Source organism: Clinocottus analis, unplaced genomic scaffold (genome assembly GCF_023055335.1).
Source record: "Clinocottus analis isolate CAN_PGR_092001 unplaced genomic scaffold, fCliAna1.0.p SCAF_6, whole genome shotgun sequence".
NCBI lineage: Eukaryota > Metazoa > Chordata > Actinopteri > Perciformes > Cottidae > Clinocottus > Clinocottus analis.
Window position 1 is genome coordinate 4,240,405 of NW_027176218.1, and position 18,838 is coordinate 4,259,242.

The following is an 18,838-nucleotide window of genomic DNA, read 5'->3' on the forward strand; positions in this document are numbered from 1 at the left end:
GGCGCTGAAGATGCTGAAGCAAATAACTGGTAGACAAGTGTGCAACCGCCGGAGACTGGACGGATGCTTTAAGAAAGGGAAGCTGGAAGGGAGACAGAAAACAGGCAGCGCACGAGGCTGGTGGCTATGTCAAATGAAGAAATATTAAAAAGACATCCTGAAGTCAAATGTGTTCTGCTTATTGTTCATTCACTTGGATGTTTGACATCCACTTTGCAGAATGATGTATGTGCAGAGTTTGAAATTTAGGCTGAAAGAGTTAAATGGGACATGTGAAGAAAGAATAAATCACTGTTTTAGTGCTTTTTAACAGACATTTGGGGATCTGGAGTTCCTGCCGACCCACAAACTGTGAATTATTCAGGTCATTCAGGTTGGGCTCCTCTTCCTCTTAGAATATACTGAGCCCCATCCGAGGGTCTCCGTCCACGGCTTGAGAACTACCTTTGCGAAAGTGCAGCATCGATTTCTCACAAGCGAATCACAGCAGACTGGAGCAGGGGAGACAGGCGCTAAAATGGAGCGTTTCAGACTGAGGGGGAATACAGGTGTATTCAGACGGACAGAATAAGAACATGTATGTGTGTGTTTTTTAGCGATAAACGCAGGTTAACATGTATAAACCTAAAATACAAGGATGAACCTGAAAATGAGCATCTTGTGCCCTTTAAGCTGTGATTATTAACGATATTTTGGGACATCACAACTCATATGAAAGCAAACATAGTCCAATGCAATTTATTCACGTGTGTGGAAACTTGAAGCCTCTCCCACACACACTAAGAAAGGACTTTATAAGGATCTTTTTAATATATATTTTGGGGGGAAAGGAGCTGTTGTAATAAAATATGTTAAAAAAACAAGAATTTTATGCTTGTTTTACAACAGATGGGGATATTTCTGGGTTTCACGGAGGTGAATTATTCCAAATACAAGAGCAAATATTTTCTCACTTTCTTCCTGTGTGATCTCGCTGAGAGAACCATTCTGATGATATGAGATGTCTGCTTAATGTCAGCTTGGTGGACAGACTAAATAAACACAATGAAACTCAACTTCTTAAAGGGAAGACCGCTTACGTACGAACAAACACTAAACACCTCATTTGAACATGACTGTTGTTAAAAAACACACCTTATTGGATGTTGAATAGTCTTTTCAGTGAGATTTGACGACAAGACACACGATGGATGAACCAGACGTGGGATTTATTTGAGCAAAGCACTAAGATAAATCATTTAAAACAGTTTATCATTGCACAAGGCCTTAAAGCAAACAACATTCCAGTGTGTTGGTCAATGCATTCCTGGTGCAGTAAATGCAGCGTCACAATATCATATTTTTTTACTTTTATGGGTAACTTTAAACTGCAAACTACTTTCCGAACACGTGGCCCACTTTGGGAGTGGGAGGACTTGGGGTGATGTGGAGGTGTTGTACACTATGGGTTAGGGCTTGGCTGCGCACTGCAAAAAATACTTTGCCATCATAAAGAACTTTAGAAATGTTCCAAAGCAAGAAGAAGAAGAAAAAACAATGTTTATTACTTGTATAATTTGAAAATGTTTTTGTTAATACGAGTTATTTGTTGTTGTTCTTTTTAAATTCATGCTCTGGTGTGAATTGCAGTGCAGTCCCATGTTAATGCGTCTTCAAACTCAGTCATTTGCACTGAAAACATAACAATCAAAGTATAATACTTCATTCAAAATGTTCCTTATTCTTGTCATATCCTACAGGACGCACTTGGAAAACATGTTCTAGGACTATAGCCTTACACCAAAGACCTAAACTTTTGTTTATTTGGTGTGGGTTTTTTTCTGTTTTCTGTTGTTTTTTTTTTACAGTGTTCGTCATTACGCACACACTGGCTGAAACTCGACTCGAGTTTAAAAAGAAGCGGCAGCGGCCACAAGTCAGAAAAGCAGCGGCTCCGTCACTTGCGCGCGCGTCAGGTAGCGCCATATACGGATTGGAGAGGCACCATCGCAGCCCCTCTGGCACTGAATCCGCTAGGGCGCACAGAGGGGCAGTGCCATGCACACTCCCGACTATGCGATGCTCCTGAGCGAAGGCAACCAGTCTCTGGCTTTCAGCCCCTCGGGTGAGCCAACGATGGAGACGCCTGGAAACAGCACCGTCTACGCCAACAGCTCCGATCCGTTTGCGCGTAACGAGGAGGTGGCTCAAATCGAGATCCTGGTCCTGTGCATCACCTTCGTGGTGGCTGTGATCGGGAACGTGAGCGTCCTGCTGGCTATGTACAACACCAAGAAGAAGATGTCTCGGATGCACCTTTTCATCAAACACCTCAGCCTGGCTGACCTGGTGGTCGCCTTCTTCCAGGTGCTGCCGCAGCTCTGCTGGAAGATCACGTTCCGCTTCTACGGCACGGACTTTCTCTGCAGGATAGTCAAGCACCTCCAGGTGATGGGGATGTTCGCGTCCACCTACATGATGGTGATGATGACCTTGGACCGCTACATCGCCATCTGCCACCCGCTGAAGACCCTGCAGCAGCCCACGCAGCGCTCCTACATCATGATCGTCTCCACGTGGATGTGCAGCCTGGCGCTGAGCACCCCGCAGTACTTCATCTTCTCCCTGAGCGAGATCAAGAACGGCTCCAACGTGTCCGACTGCTGGGCGCACTTCATCGAGCCTTGGGGCGCCAAGACCTACATCACCTGGATCACTGTGGGCATCTTCCTCGTGCCCGTGGCCATTCTCATGTTGTCCTACGGGTTCATCTGCCACAGCATATGGAAAAATATCAAGTACAAGAAGAGGAAAGCGACGCCCGGCGCGGCGAAGCACGGCGCGTTTATCGGGAAGAATTCCGTCAGCAGCATCACAACGATCTCAAGAGCCAAGCTGAGGACCGTGAAAATGACTTTTGTGATTGTTTTGGCGTACATCGTGTGCTGGGCGCCGTTTTTCACGGTGCAGATGTGGTCCGTGTGGGATGAGAACTTCCAGTGGGCAGGTGAGTGCTGAACAATAAAAAAAAACAAGTGTATGCATTACTGAATGTAAAGCTTTTACAGCTTCGGGAGTGATGTGACATACTGCTTTAAAACAACATAGTTGCCAAGAGAAAGCACCGTGCGCAAACACGTGTGAGCAACCTTTACGCATGGATGCGTAATGCAAACCCCAACCCCGTGCGTAAACAGAGTAAAACAGTGTTAATAACCGCAAAAGGAAATGAAATAACCGCTGTGAGACTTCAGAATATAAAATTGTACTCCAGAAACTGTCTTTAAAAGGGACTCAGGGGAGAAATTAATACATTTTTTAGAGTTCCCTGATATATATATATATATATATATATATATATATATATATATATATATATATATATATATATATATATATATATATATATATATCATCCCATGTTTACTCTTATATTCTGTCAGATACCTTTAAGCCAAACTGCTGTAATTGGGTGATAAATACTAATGCTTGATTATGTTGCTGTAGACAGATACGTTCACTATAACAGGGAAATCCAACTTCATCCCAAAAACCTTGAAATTAATGAAATCTTCATCCGACACTAAGTGTTTGAATGTGTGCATTTCGTGGCTCTTCTTCAAAGAAAACAACAAATTAGGTTTTGCGTTTCAACGCCAGATGAATTGCCTCGAACGGGCATTTCTTTCTGCACCAGATGTTTCGCAGATTAATCATCCCTTCCCTCCGTCCTCTCTCTGTTCTCCAGATTCTGAGAACACAGCGGTGACTCTGTCTGCGCTCCTCGCCAGCCTCAACAGCTGCTGCAACCCGTGGATATACATGATCTTCAGCGGTCACCTCCTCCAGGATTTCGTGCACTGCCTCTCCTGCTGCTTCAAGATGAGCACCGACTTCAAGAAGGAGGACTCCGACAGCAGCCTCCGCCGAACGACATTGCTCACGAAGATGACCAACCGGAGCCCCACGGGCAGCTCGAGCAACTGGAGGGAGCTGGACAATTCTCCAAAAACCTCCATTCAGACAGAGTAAACACACACTCCGGCAACTGAGGTGGGACTGAAAGCCTGTCTGAGAGTGACACCAAGGTACACGCACGATATCAACTCATCTTAACTTTAAGCAGGACTAAAAATGACCCCCAAACTGCAAAACTTAAGCAAATTAAGCTCTTTCTTTTTGCACGAAAATCAAGAAACAGAGGGATGAAATGTGGTTTATTCTTCGACGGAGAGGACGGGCGCGTCACTCAAAGGCTTCTCGCTGGATTCTGTGAGCAAACATGTTCCGTTTTTGAACAACTTCTGCGAAAACATTGGGAAAACATCGGGGGAGGAGTAGAAATGTGCAAATCAGATTCATCAAGTGGGTTTATCACCACAGATGTTCACGAACAGATATTCTTTTTGGTGAATTCATTTGCAATTCGTGAAAATTCTGCAGCCCCTTACACAGTCCAGATTCCAGACGCGATTTCTTTTTGAGAAATCGCCTTTTCCAAGAATATTGATGCTGGTTTACTGGTAGTTATGTTTCCCCGCTGTGTGCCGCTGAACACCCTTTTCCTGATCCCAAGGATACAATCTGTACATAGCAGCCAGGAGATGTGTGGTGGCTAAAACGACTCTTCCAGACCGCACGGCTCTAAGCAACCAAGCTCATCTTTTGTCTGGATTTCTTCTTTTTCTTCTTCTTTTTTAGTGGCTTATGTACAGAAAGAAAGAAAAAAAAAATCCTGTTTGGCCTCTTACCAACACACACAAAAAAACAAAAAGAAAAGTAATGAGTGTGAGGGGTTCAGGCTACATCTATTAATCACGTTGTTGCGTGCATGCACATCTGTCTAATTATTCCATATTGCAGCTGGAAGTCCTTTGTGTTGGTCCCTGAAGAATCCCGATTGTTTCTGTTTAGCAGAAGCAAAAGGGGGTCGCCTTAAAAATAACAGGACACAAACACACACACACACACACACACACACACGCTAACACACACACACACGGAAGAGGATGGTGGGTGTTTGGATGAAGCGAGATTGGCCACAGTTGGAGGAGTACACCTACCGATCCCATAGGCTCCTCCCACAGCTTTCCCAAATTGTAAGGAGAAGCTCACACATTCCACACACTCCACGTCAACACACTTCCACTTCCTGGCTTCTTTTTTTCCCCCCTGACATCCGGCACCATTTTGCAGGGGGGGGGTCCGGTTTTTTTTTTCGCCTTCATTTGCACTGCAGACAAAAACAATCTCCTTCACATGCGATGTGCAGAACCCAAAATGGGCGTCAAGAACATGCATGTTACGACGTATCAAGACATTTCTATCCGACTGTAAAGAATATTTGTACATAAAAGGCACTTAAGTATCTGTGAATAGGACTACCGTAAATGCATTGTAATGTAAATATGTTCATCATGAATTCTATATGTCTGTAATGACTTGTGTACATTGGAAATAATTTAAATATCCTATATGTTGAAATATATATTGATGCACTGAATACCACACTGTCTCCCGTTTCCTTAAAAACCGGACGCTTTCGCTTGCTTTGTTTAGGCTTCAATCAGTTGCTTCACAACCGAAGAAATCTCTGGTGTTGTTGGGTTTTTTTGCAGCAAATTGAGCAATTTTGAATATTTGTTGCCAATTTAAACACTAATAACCTGGCAAGCGCTGGGTTTCTGCCATAATTAGGAGCCTTCACTTCAAACTGATGTGAAAAACAAGTCATTTTAATGGGAGTCAAGAAGCTGTGCACCTCCGCAGATCTTACAATATTTGAGCAGATCATTTTAATTAAAAGCTTGTAAAGCTTTTTAATTGAAACGTGCCTGTCCTGTGACTTTCAAAACAAAGAAAGAGAGATCTCAAAACAACAATAGCAAATAAAACCCAATCCGCATGGCTCCACAGCTCTTAAGTAAGAACATATTTTCTATAATTTGAAAGATCTGACGTCTCTGGTGCTACATTATAAGTGTGGCACCATTTTCTATTTGCTAATGTTGTGAGTATATCGTCTAATTTAGTTATCGCATGACTCTCTTTCCAGCTGAAAAGATGCGTTTCACCTCATAAGATCATAACTGCGAAATGAAATAATGCGGCGTTACTTCATCCAGCAAGTCTTATCGTCTTGAGCGCGTCAATGGATAATTAACAATTTGAAGAGAAGAAAAAATGATGTTATGAGTAATTACACCAGTATGGCACAGCGTGCCGGTAATGCACATTGTTTTGAAGAACGGGCAATATCGACCGGTTTCCCCTTAAAGGGATTAGCCCTCTTTGTCCTCTGTGGTTCAGTTTATCTCTGACCATCTGACCTCATAACGTGAGGGTCTGGTCGTCTTATCAGAAGACGAATGGGGCGAAGGGGGAGTCCGACAGGAAATTATGTAACTCTAAATATGGTAGGGAAAGGTAAAAACAACCATAAAGGATGGAGCTGCTCATTGTTAACAAAGAAACAAAAGATGACAAGCGATCAGACAACCCCGGCTAATATCAATAGGATTATCATAATCTCCACTTCAGGCGGCGTGGAGAGAGTAGCGCTGTGTCTCTGTTGGACGCATCTCAAATTCCATGTCCAGCACCCGCTCTGCTTCTCATTAGACATGCCAATCATTATGTACAGCGTGGCTCTGAAAGGCTGGCCTCGCTCGCATGAGCTGGGGCTAAGGTCATCCGTCAGAGTCTAGACGGAGCAAATACTTCAGGAGGCAGTGATTGAGTTTCCCCAGAGGGTCGCACTGCACGTTCGGGAGCCTGAAAACAGACAGATCTCATTGTAAAATGTCTCGTAAAAGCAAGTAGCTTTGCCATAAAAGAGGCTCTTATGTACCAGTACAACGCTGCTTGTTCTGCGCATAAAATAGACAGGATCCTTTTGGTTTTATACGTTTTTTTAATGGAGGGAACAAAATCTTTAGTCCCTCATTAAATGTGTGCCGAGTTGCTGGTGAAAGAAATGGGTGCTCTGCCACGAGGTCCAATCCAATCCAATGATAATGAGAACTGAGAGGTTGGATCGAAGAAGCAGACGTGAGCTGGACGTGCACACGCAGGTCGCCGTTCCCCCGACCGCACTCACACCTCTGATGAATCGCTTCATCGCCTTCACTCCACGGTCTCCCGGGAATGAAACACCACTTCAGGCGTCTTCTCTCGGCAAAACCACCTCTTTCCAATTGGTCCAGAATGCCAGGAATGCCATGGCTCGTGGAAAAGCATCGCTACCCCGCAGAGTTGGATGCGAGATCGCCGTAATGGCGAGCGCTCCTTTCCTCACACAAGAAAAACATTCTGATTGCACATTGCGTCGCACCGATGGCAACAAGATGTACGCTTCCTCTCTCTCTCTCTCTCTCTCTCTCTCTCTCTCTCTCTCAGCGAGTAAACAGCTTCCAGCAAGTTTCCCTCGCAGGAAAGATAGTCCTGTTTTCTGTCTATCTGGACAATTGTGTCCACAGCTGGCTTCCCTCCACGCAACACGCAACAGCCTGGACTTTCTTTGACCCAACACAGATGTTCTTATTGGAAGGACAGCGTAAACGGGGAAAGAAAAAGTGAACAAATTACCTATTCTGCCAAAAGAAATGTTGATTTTGTGGGGTTTTTTTCACATTTCTTGAGCTGAATTTTATTGATGGTGATCAGCGGTGACCTCACGAGCCTTTTTGTTGGTTATTATGAGACACAATCAGGTCTTTGATGCAGAAGTTCTTCCAGCACTCTGATCAGATGAGACGAGGGGCTCACTGCCTCCTTTACATGATCCATTGTTCTCCTTCCGCCGGCCTTGAAAACAACACGTCTGTTTACTGTCGTGTTGTTTAATCGCTCTCGCGGGTGTGATTCAGTCTGAGCACGCTGGAAAGCAAAAATCTGGAACAGCATCAAACAATATATTGTTGGAGACCTGTCACGTCCGGCCAATGTGAAGAATGGAAAGAAATTAGATAAACGATAGTAAAGTACCCAAACAGGTTTTTTTGGAGGAAAAGTGATACGTGGTTCACTGAACAAACAACACAGTTTTTTGTGGTGAAATACATTGTCATCAAAATGTTTTCTTCCTTTGCAGGATCTGTGAACAATTGTTTGTCTTTTGTCAACTTCCCTGCTCCACTGTCAGCATAATTCTGACCCTTGGACTGAAGTTATAGCTTCCTAACAGCAAAAGGTAATCCTTCTTGTAGCTGGAGATGAGGTCATCAAAAGGGGCAGCCAGGAATTTGAATCCAAATAAAGATTACGGCTGTAATGGGGTTGACAGGGTGGTGAGGACACACAACATCCTGTTCTTCTTTGCTAATGGAGTTATGTATGTCTAAGTATTTATGAATTAAAGTGAGATACAAATATATAAATATCATGAAACAAGAAGCCTCCCTTGAAACACTAAAATACATTTAAAGTAGCTGAAAACTGGGAATACTAGAGTCATATATTAAGAGTATTATTTAAAGTCCAACCTTCCCAATAGTTAGGTCTTACTATAGTAAACACACGTTAAATACTGCAGCTCAGTAAGTGGACCATGATCAGTAAAATGAGTTTATCAAACTATTATACCCAACTTCAAAATGAACTATGTTCAATATAAGTTCCAATATTCAAACATATTCTACTTACCATGGATCCATGGCTGCTGCAGAAATCAGTACACTACCATGTTTTTAAAAATATATGTTAAACAGACCAAATAATGAGGATTTTTTATGTTTAATGTCCAATAGTTAACATGCTAATGTGTACGTTTCTTTCCAAATGCATTTCCTGCTGAAGATCAGGAGGATATGAAAGTAATTTGAGGAGACGTGTCCACTCCACAGAGGATTTTAAAGGCCAGAGTTTGATCAAAAAGCATCAGTTTGTCCGGTCCGGAGATGTCTGAATGCCGAAGTGTTTTCTGTATAGCCGAAATACGTGAAAGGACCACAACCTCTTAGCAGAGCAACAGTGGCCTGTTTGAGTTAGCAATAACTAGTTTAGTTAGTTTGACTCGTCCACCTCCCACGGTCTCCCTCCTCTGAGCGTTGCACGTTCACACGCAGGCAATGCACGTATGCGTCCGCCACAACAAAGCTTCCTAATTGACCGTCCATTGTCATCGTTTTCCATTGAGCCCAAACAAGATATTTTTTTTCAACACAATACGCACCGTTACCACACAATGAGGTGTTGACAGGCCAGGGTCATTGCACGTCCAGCCTGGTTCTGAACAGCCGGGGCTGAAAAGAGAGAGCGGCACGATGCGATAATTGTTCAAATACGGGGATAACGGACTTCTGAAACGTCCTTTCCTCAAAAGCATTTGAAGCGATGAAAGCGGTCGTGAATGAGAATGCCGAACACTCGCACGCTTTCCTTTCTCAACGCCACACACCTGCCCAATCAACTGAGGCAGCACACACACACAGACACGCACACCACTGGTAATCTCCCCACTTCTGAGCCATCGATTGTGTGTCCCGGCTCTGCATTAAGGCTTCACAAAGCTGTTGGCATTGGCGGCCTTTAAGCCATTTTTCCTCAAAGAGGTGGAAAGGTCCCATCGAGACGGTATTAATCAAACGTGTGCTTTGATGCTGCAGATTAAACACTTCCTCCTGTGTACATCAAACCAGGAGGCAGAGCCAGAGGGTTAAGATCGGAGGCTGTCGGCTTCATCCAGGCTCCGTGTGTCATCGTTACACCACACACACACACACACACACACACACAACACTCGATGTGTGACAACAAACATGATTCTGATTCTAACAGTATACATAGAACATATCTGTTTACATTCCAGATACTTTTTTATTTCAAACAAGGATTGAAATACAAGTGACTGAAACACACGCACACACACACGCACGCTCAGCATAACCACTAAAATATGAGCAGTCTGTGATGCCTTCACAGCGAGAGTTGTCGCATGGAAACAGATAGCCGGTTAAATTAGCTCGGTGGACAATGATTAATTAAATGTCACCGCAATAGCTTTCGCGGCGTATGCCCACCGCTCAGGGAGATCTTGACCCCCCCCCCGCCCCCGCCCTCTAATTACAGAGGCCTTATTTGTGAACGGTGATGTCACCAGAGATGGGATGAGGCCGACGAGGCTCTGCTGCTGCCTTTCCCGACAAGAGGCGAGCTGCTGACGACTTTACCAGGACGTCTCATCTGCAGTGAACAGGAGGAAGTGGCTGAATGTCAACTCCAAAGATACACCGTGTTGTGACATCATTAAAAATAATGCCGGTGGAATGACGGCAGGCCTCTATGGAGCATTTTCAACCATCCTAATTACGCGGCGTTGCCGAGTACTCGGTTCTGATTGGTCACAACCGGCTCGTCGTTCCTGTCTGGCATACAGAAACGGATCGTTTCCATGGATGCATATCGGATCTGACTTTTCCTTTTAGCAGTAGCGACACACATTTCTTTTTTTTTTTATCAATAAAATAATTGCTAAATCAATATTTGTGTTGAATTAAGCATCTCTTTAGGGAGCAGCCGTGTAATAAGCGGGATAATGGACAGCGAGCCGGGCGCCATTATTGCAAAGTGGAGCCTTGGAGGTGATTCTGCTCTCTCTGCCGGAGTTAATTTCTCAATAACGGTGCGCTGTTGGTCTACGTTGATCTGGGAAATGAGGCCTCATCCTCCAGATCCTATTTGTATTGCTATACACACACATACACACACACACACACACACACACACACACAACGAGCACATATACTCTTTAAATGAGCAGGTGTTTTCTCTGTATTTTCAGTATGGAGCATTAGACCAGAAGAGAACGGTCACCAGTGAATGTGTGCGCGCTTTGACCAACAATTACAATTATTTGCGGTGGAAAAACCCACTTCCTGTTCCGAGACATGAATTAATGTCCGTTTGCGCTATGAAAAAAACAACGTGACACATTAGTACATGCTACCATGCTCGGGGATCTACTTCATGCTAATGTCTGAACACTCTGAACTTGAGGTGTTATCATGGTTAATGGAGCAATTTTTTTTTCGCAAACTCAACATCTTCAACTTGTACATTTATGCAGCTCAAACGCATCATAGGCCTTTAGTAGGGCACTTTAAAGAATATGATGTAGTTGTTTCCGCCAGTGGAATTATTATCAAAGAACATATTGGTGCAGAGGCTCATTGAAATCCAAGAAGTTCGGACTAAACACTACAAAGTGCTTTTCCTGCTCTGTGTGCATTGACCTCTACTCTTATGACGATGTGGGCCAATGAGGCTTAAGACACACAACAGAACAAAGTGGAACAAGTGATGACTGACAAAGGAAAACAATGAATTACATGAAAATGCACTCGCCATACAAATCAATATAAAAATTCCAAACAACACGTTGTTTCATTTAAAAAAATGCCCTCATGCGAGTGTTTAGGGATATTGGAAGCAGTGTTATGGTATAAACTATACTTTTCCACCATGTTGTTCTGCTTTCAAAAGAAAGTAACTCAACTGATATCCTACAGTTGTGTTATTCTTTCATTAGTGGCGTTCTCGTGATGGCTCACTATATCGTTGTGTGAGCGTCTCTTAATGTAAGACACACACACACACACACACACACACACACACACACACACACACACACACACACACACACAGTACATGAGACGTAGTTTTGGACGAAGCCGGCAGTGTTGTGACTTCGAAGAATTCCATTTTGTCTGAGCTTCAAAAGCAGTAGTGAGTAAAAAAATAGAAGACAAAAAAGTAAAAACTGATCGCACAACACAGATTTTTGAGACACAATGTCCCTCTTTACTCATAAATAATGAAACAAGCCACATGTGCTTTGCGCAAGTGTTCTACAAAAACAACACATGCATGTGATCGGCTTTGACAACAACTCATGTGTCCTTTTTTTTTTTTCTCCCCACTGGCACAAAACACTAAATGTAACTTTTCAGGAGAAAAGTGCTGGTAACTACGGAGTGAGGAAGGCAATAACAGGGACAAACGGTCAAAGCATCTTCACACCCACCCCCGCTAAACCCTCCGATGGGACAGATGGGAATAAAATCTGGACCTTGGACGCTCATAAATCACACACACAGTCACAGAGTAACTCCAGCAGCAGACCTGTTGGTGGTGTGTGTTACTGCGTCACACAAAAACGCATTGTAGATGAGTTTAGCAATGTGCTAGATGCATTGACACGTGTACAATACATACAATACATGGAGACAAACATTCTTACACACACACACACGTTCATACAAGTGGTCAGATCGGGTTTCCCTTGAAAGGTTTTCAGTACTTTGGTGACATCTGCTGGTCGTACATGCAAACAACAAGATGCCCTCAAAACCGGATCAAATAGAATCAGTTAAACTCATATACTTGGAAATATTAGGTCAATATCTTTAAATTTGCACTTCAATATTTACCAAAATCCCAACATGACATGAGAATAAAATAATAAGTGATAAAATGGTAATATATTACATGGAGCCAGCTTGACAATCCTGCCATGAAGTAAACAGAAAAATGTACAATAGCAAGTAACAAGTAATACGTGTTTCTGCAAGGCCATTGTTGTTATGTCCACTGGTCCCTGCAGTGTTTGTGCATAGTACGAATAATCAAGACTCGCTTGGCCATCAGTAGCTCAGAGCTAGCATAGCATAGAGAAAATGGAGGGAAGAAGGGTCGAGACATATTGTTTTGTAATGACAATGTTAATTTATAGAGCTGTTAAAGAAAAGGACACACACACACAAAAAGGCCTCATACACCTCACTAGGAAAAAAAAAGTGGGAAAGTTCTTTGTGGAGGATGCAACGTGAGCATTTTAGCATTTAGCATATTAGCCACACCCAGCATGCACCTGTTGGGTGTGTTTGATTTGGGTCACTTAGAGTGCTGGCCGGGTGGTGCAAGACTTTAGTGATGCACAAAGTATATTTACTCTAGTACTGTACGTGTACAGTGTTGACATACCTGTACTTGTATTGAGTATTTCTTTTACTTTATACGTCTTAAGACTTGGCAAAATTGAGGGTGAGTCTTTATTCCTTAAAGTTGGCTCAAGATTAGATTTTTTACAGTGTCTTAAGGGACGGATTAGTGGCACATTAGATGTAAATGTACTGATGCAGTATACTACAGTAACAGTGTCGCAGGAGCAGTAGCAGTATTATATATTGTTGTTGTTTGCAGCATCACGGCCAGCCGGCTGCCGATGAGCCGCATGCAGCTCATTGCTCATGTCTTGTTTTCTTTATTTCATTTTTCCATAATTTCCTCATCACAACGTGGATATAAAACATTTCCCTTCAGCAACATGAGCTCCCAATAACTTGAATTATAATAACTCAATCCCGAACTTTCACCTGAACACCACCGTGCCATAACGGCAGCGTATGAGTCAAAAGACAAACGTGTGCGCTGCTGACATGAAGATGTGTTGGACTACCGTCTCACACAGATAAACAGACAGTCACCGACCTTTGTGATCATCCGCACTCACACCAGATTATCCCTCTGGTACGAGTGTGTGTGTGTGTGTGTGGGCGGCCGTCTGTGTCCATCTGTGAGTCAGTCACCAGTTGGACGAGGAGGCCGATTAGAGAGAGAGACACACACACACACACACGCATGGACGAGTATGACAAAGACATCGTTCAAGCCGCGTTGACTCCGTCATCGCCGTCATAATCCTGTGAGGAACAAAGCAGAGCAGGAGGGAGACGATGCAGGGAGTGGAGAAGAAATAGAAACACCTTAGGATTCAGTAGAATTACAGCGGAAAGCCTGCCAGCCCGAGTTTATTGACCACTACAGCATAATTATGTAATCTGTCATAGGAAAAGATCTTAAAACTCAGAAAAACAACAACAAAAAGAAGCGCTCAGGAGCCACAATCAGAGCTTTATACACACCGAGTGAGCCGCACCACACGGTTGAAACAAGATTGCTGAAACAAATCGGATTTGTGACTTCTCCAAGTGGCCTTCTACCAACATTGTCAATAAAAACAAAGATACGTTATCCCTTATGTCTGCTTGGTAGCTGCCTGCGAGCTATATAAGTGATTTTCAAGGTACTTCCAATTGTTTTGAAATCACTTCCTCGTGAGTTTTGTTGCTGACTCACTCTCTCACATCAGTTCTTCCTCTCTCCGGGACTGAAGCCTCCGGTGATGCCGTACTTCAATCACACTGCAAAAAACAGCCTCCTCTGAGATCTGAGGGCGAGCTCTTATTGTGAAAAGAGTTTTAAAAAAATGTCAGTTTTTCATGTGTTACCCTGATAATGAGCTGGACACATTGTTTATAAGAAGAGCTTTAATGCACCTTTGTTGGTTCACCTTCAGCTTTTGGGGATATTTGTCTGCAAAACATTGCTTCTTTAGGTGTTTATTAAATGATGTGTCCAACATACAGAAAGGTGATCGTTAAATTGTTTGGTTTGATGGTTTTAAGGTGTCTTACACAACAAGAATTTTCTGCATTTTTTTCTTCATTTCAGTAGTTTTTAGCCTCTAGCTGCAGGGCTCTGTCTTTCTAGCCAACGAAAGTACACGTCACGGCCAAAAGTTGACGCCAAATAAAGTACGTGGACGGCGAAGCAAGCAGGCTCTGGCCTTTCCTCAAACGCTTGTATGGAGAGCATCATCCCCTGCACCCCGGCTCCCAGACTGACTTGTTGTGTGTAATTGGGTCAGTGGATCTCTTTGCTGGCAAACTCATGAATTATTGATTGGATATAGTCTGCCAATTTGGCAACGCTACTTTCATTGGAGTTCATTGGTTTTCACGAGAGACATTGTGTATAATGAGTGAGCTCTCAGTTTTAATGGGCTTGTGAACGTGTGTTGGGGAGCATAAATTAGGCAGTAGCTTGTTGTTTTTATAATTTTCAGAGAGTCACAAGCTGTTCACTGTTCGAAACAATCAAGTTCAAACACTCAGAAAATGTGAATGTATCACATGCAAACTATCTTTCACGTGAGTCACATATGGAGCCCATATCACATGTGGAAAAGTTCCCATATTGGAGCGTGTGCTTCAGGACATACCTTCTGAAAAATGAACGAGATTTCTAGATATTTCACACATGAAATTGTAATAAATTCACATGTAGAATAATCGCGGGTTATAAATTGCTCGATCAACTGCGATACAGTACAACCATGTATGGTTTTCAGACATTTCACATGTGAAGTATAGTATACTTAAAGTATTATATGGAATTATTGAGGTGCTGGGTGAGTTGGGGGACAGTACGGGCCCTTGTTTTGTTAATCTGGCCGTGCGAGCAAATAAGTAAATCTCACATGAATGGAAAATTATTAGGACTCACTTGGACAGAGATTGTGAATTAAACAAAAAATAGACGTAACACAGTAAAAACAAACGCTCAAAGTGTCTTCAATCAGTTACGCTTGTGATTATGACGCGATGTGACCACTGATCAGACGTCTGTCTGCCAACTTTCCGTCGACTTCGGCAACATTTGGGTTGTTGACAGGAGCAGGATGTCCAAATTGCAAGATTTTTGTACTAAAAGCCTTTAAATCGGTCCCAGATGAGTCCAACGGTGCCAATGTATGACAATCTTTCAATCATTAAAAGTGCATTTAAAAAAAAAAAAAAAAAAAGGTTTTCTTGATCTAATCGTGATTTTTGAAACGTCACCTCTCACCGCTGCGCCGCTCCGTGAACACAAAGAGGCCTGTGAGTCGGGTCTGAGTGTTGGCCGCTATATAGACAACGGTGTTGTATAGCAGATCGTTTTGTGCGCGGTTCGCCTCCCCGAAAAAAACCGCAGCGCTCGGTGCGTTTGTGAGTTCAGGATGTCTAGACACGCATCCTGGTGGGCCGCGATGACCGCACAGACAATCCCATTCAAACCCACTCACGGGCCAGAACAAACCGAAGAAGAAAAGAAAAAAGAAGAATTTGAAACAAAGACAACGCCACAGGAACGACCAAAAGTGATATTCCACAAATCTGGCCAGATGTGTCATAACTGAGGTCACATTTCTGGTTTGAACTGAATCATTGTGGCGGATGTCTGACCTTCCTGTCTGTGTAAGAGGGTAAAACATGATTATATGTGTTGAATGAGTTAAAAAAACAAACATTTGTTACTAGTGTCAGTGAGTTTGAAGCTCCAGTGGGAGGAAATGAGACGACTGCTATCGTGTCAGACATCTATTTTGCTTCAGCACACTTTGACACTACTCTCATATCTGAACAGTAAATAAAGTCACACCACCAGTAGTCCCCCGTAAAACCAGGTCTCATTTTCATGTATGGATTACAACTAATCTGAAAAAAGATGACTTTGTAAGATTATTTTAAATCTACTGGGTAAACTGAGGATTTTTAGAGTTTAGAGTCTAACTCCTGCAGATGCACGGCGGACAGGCAGATTACTGACATACACCGCTTTCTCCCGAAGCGAACAGATTCACTCAAAAGAACGACAGACTTGTTGTTTGTCTTCCACTGAGGGAGGTCTGAAAGGCCCCGCAGGGGGAGGTACAACAAACTGATGGAGTGATGCCAACTAATGGTCAAAGAGCAGAGAAACTATGCAACTCTTTGGTCCGGAGAGATTGCTTGTATATGGAGTATTCTCAGTACTGTGTCGGGATGTTTGTAAAGAGAAAAACACTGAATAATGTCGACGGATTTGTACGATAATGCCAAATCTCAAAAGCGCTCAAACAACATAATGTAAAAAAAGGTGCTATTTACTGCATATTAAATAATGTTGTATGTTTATTTTGATTTCCCTGACTTGATCTGTGTATGTTTTTGCTCTCCTGCATGTAACAACTAGAGCATTGGTTTCATAAACGTTCCAGCATTCATGTTCAAATCTGGAATCTCTGGTCTCGAAAAAACTTCAGTGGGCTGTGCAAAGAATTTTAAAACCAAACAATATTGGTGTTGCTTCAGTGCTCGTCTCTTGTTCGAGTCTTTGAACCAAAGCTCAGTTACTGTGACCGACATGAAGATCCACAAACGCCCCAAATTCACAAAACAACGAGATTTGGACTATCAAATTAAAAAAAAAAAAAGAAATTATCATGAAAGGGAGAAGGAGAAAATATTCATTGACTATGTGCTGGAGGCCGGGCAGAGATGCTCTTGATGATGGACAGGACGTTAGTCCGGTGGGCGGAGCCTCTCTGGAGGTTTGGATGTAGGCGGGACCTCACAGGAACACAGGCTGGCTGATGGAGTGACAGCCTCAAGACACAGGCTAGCAACTCTCAAACTATTAGGACTTGTGTGATATATGCATCTCATTTGGCTCTGGCGATATCAATAGAAATGAAACTGGAAAAGTTAACCGTACTGAACATAAACACATACCAAGACTACTGCATGGCCTCACTTCAGAAATCATATGAGCAATGAAACATGTATTTCTGGTTAGGGAGGGGTCTCATCCGCGGTGTGCATGGGTACAAAGCTCACCACAGGTCAGCCTTGCCTTGATAATAATCATAATAACATCTCACTTTTGCACTGCCGCCCTATAGGTTTACTTTGTTCTTTCCGTCTCACCTGGTTGAAGCTAGACGCCACTTCCTGGGACAAAACAGAAAGGACAGCCCGGTACGCAGCTCTCCTCGCTGCTCACTGCGTTTAGTGTCAAAAACAAGAAAAGGAAAAAAGGAGAATAAATGGGGAAAGACGTGAAAGGATAGGACTTTATACAACGTATGACTGTTCAAGTATGTTTAAAGGAAAAGACCAAAAAAAGAAAAGAGACATATAGCTTCTCAACATTTTTGAATTTTAAACATTGCCTAAAAAAAAAACCTGATTTGAAACTGATAACATGCCTCAGAAATCTGCTTAAAAAAGTATACATTGCTGGTTTGTGGCGCTCAGGGACCTCAGCTGCAAGACATGGCTAAATACATGAACATATTAGATGGATGTATTTAGTACCACAATGTAGAACAAAGTGTTATAAATACTGCTTTGTTCCAGTAGCCATCATTCAGGTGAACACATGAATTATAACACACTGATCTGTAGCTTTGTGTACTTTCATCACCACGTCTGTCTTGTTAACTGTGTTGATTGTAACGCGTTTGGATGCCTACGGGTACAAATAAAGTAACCTAACCTAAGATTGGGTCGTAGGCCAATAAGTGATTGATGCTTATGGTGTCATTATCCCTCACAAATACTTATATTTCAATGTAGTAAAGAAGCCTGACAGGGATTTAGACCCCTTGGTTCTATATATACTAACATCTCTCTGCAGGATGCCAGTATCTCCATCCTGCAGCCTACATGTCTGAGTGAGTGACATTTTGGCAAATCAAAGAAAAATATTCGTGCATCTCCCTGACATATGCAACATGAAATAACTGCGGTTTTTTTTTTTTTTTAATTTAAAAAATATATAATTCCGTGACCTTCATGAAACGAGCATAGGAGGTGGGCGGGTCGAGGACAGCACCCATCTGCGCTGCTGCACCTCGTCCAGCGAGGGAATTCGTCACTCCGGGATTACGCACCTTTGACCTCCAGCACTGTCAACAAGTAAGCTGCTCACCGAGATACCAGCGCGACCAAATCCACCAGCGGCAACCGGTTCGTCACGTGACCGGCGTGCAGCTCCCACTTTGCCCCGAGAGAGTCTAGAGTTGTGTGTGTGCGTGTGTGTGTGTGTGTGTGTGTGTCTTCTATTTCCGCGTTCAGACCGCACGGGGAAGCGCTGGGGCTGAATGTGTGTTCGCGGCCGCTGCGTGTCCACCTTTTCACGCCGCGTAAACTGCGTCGCCGTGCGGAGGAGGGGGGGAAGTGGGGAGGGGGGGTGAGGTGAGGTAGGGTGGAGGTGT

General features: G+C 43.2%; 1 protein-coding gene across 1 annotated transcript; it reads left to right on the forward strand.

Annotated features, from left to right (window-relative positions):
• Positions 1–2,037: 2,037 nt before the first annotated feature.
• avpr1aa (arginine vasopressin receptor 1Aa) lies at positions 2,038–4,674 on the forward strand. Its single transcript, XM_068602755.1, has 2 exons — positions 2,038–2,986; positions 3,728–4,674. The coding sequence occupies exons 1-2, from the start codon at positions 2,038–2,040 to the stop codon at positions 4,009–4,011; spliced, it is 1,233 nt and encodes a 410-aa protein (XP_068458856.1). The 3' UTR covers positions 4,012–4,674.
• Positions 4,675–18,838: the final 14,164 nt, after the last annotated feature.

What these genes read in the sequence shown, in the direction of transcription:
- avpr1aa (XM_068602755.1), top strand. Translation starts at nt 2,038, where the DNA reads ATGCACACTCCCGACTATGCGATGCTCCTGAGCGAAGGCAACCAGTCT. An exon ending in TGAGAACTTCCAGTGGGCAG is followed by an intron (nt 2,987 to 3,727) that starts GTGAGTGCTGAA and finishes TCTGTTCTCCAG; the next exon opens with ATTCTGAGAACACAGCGGTG.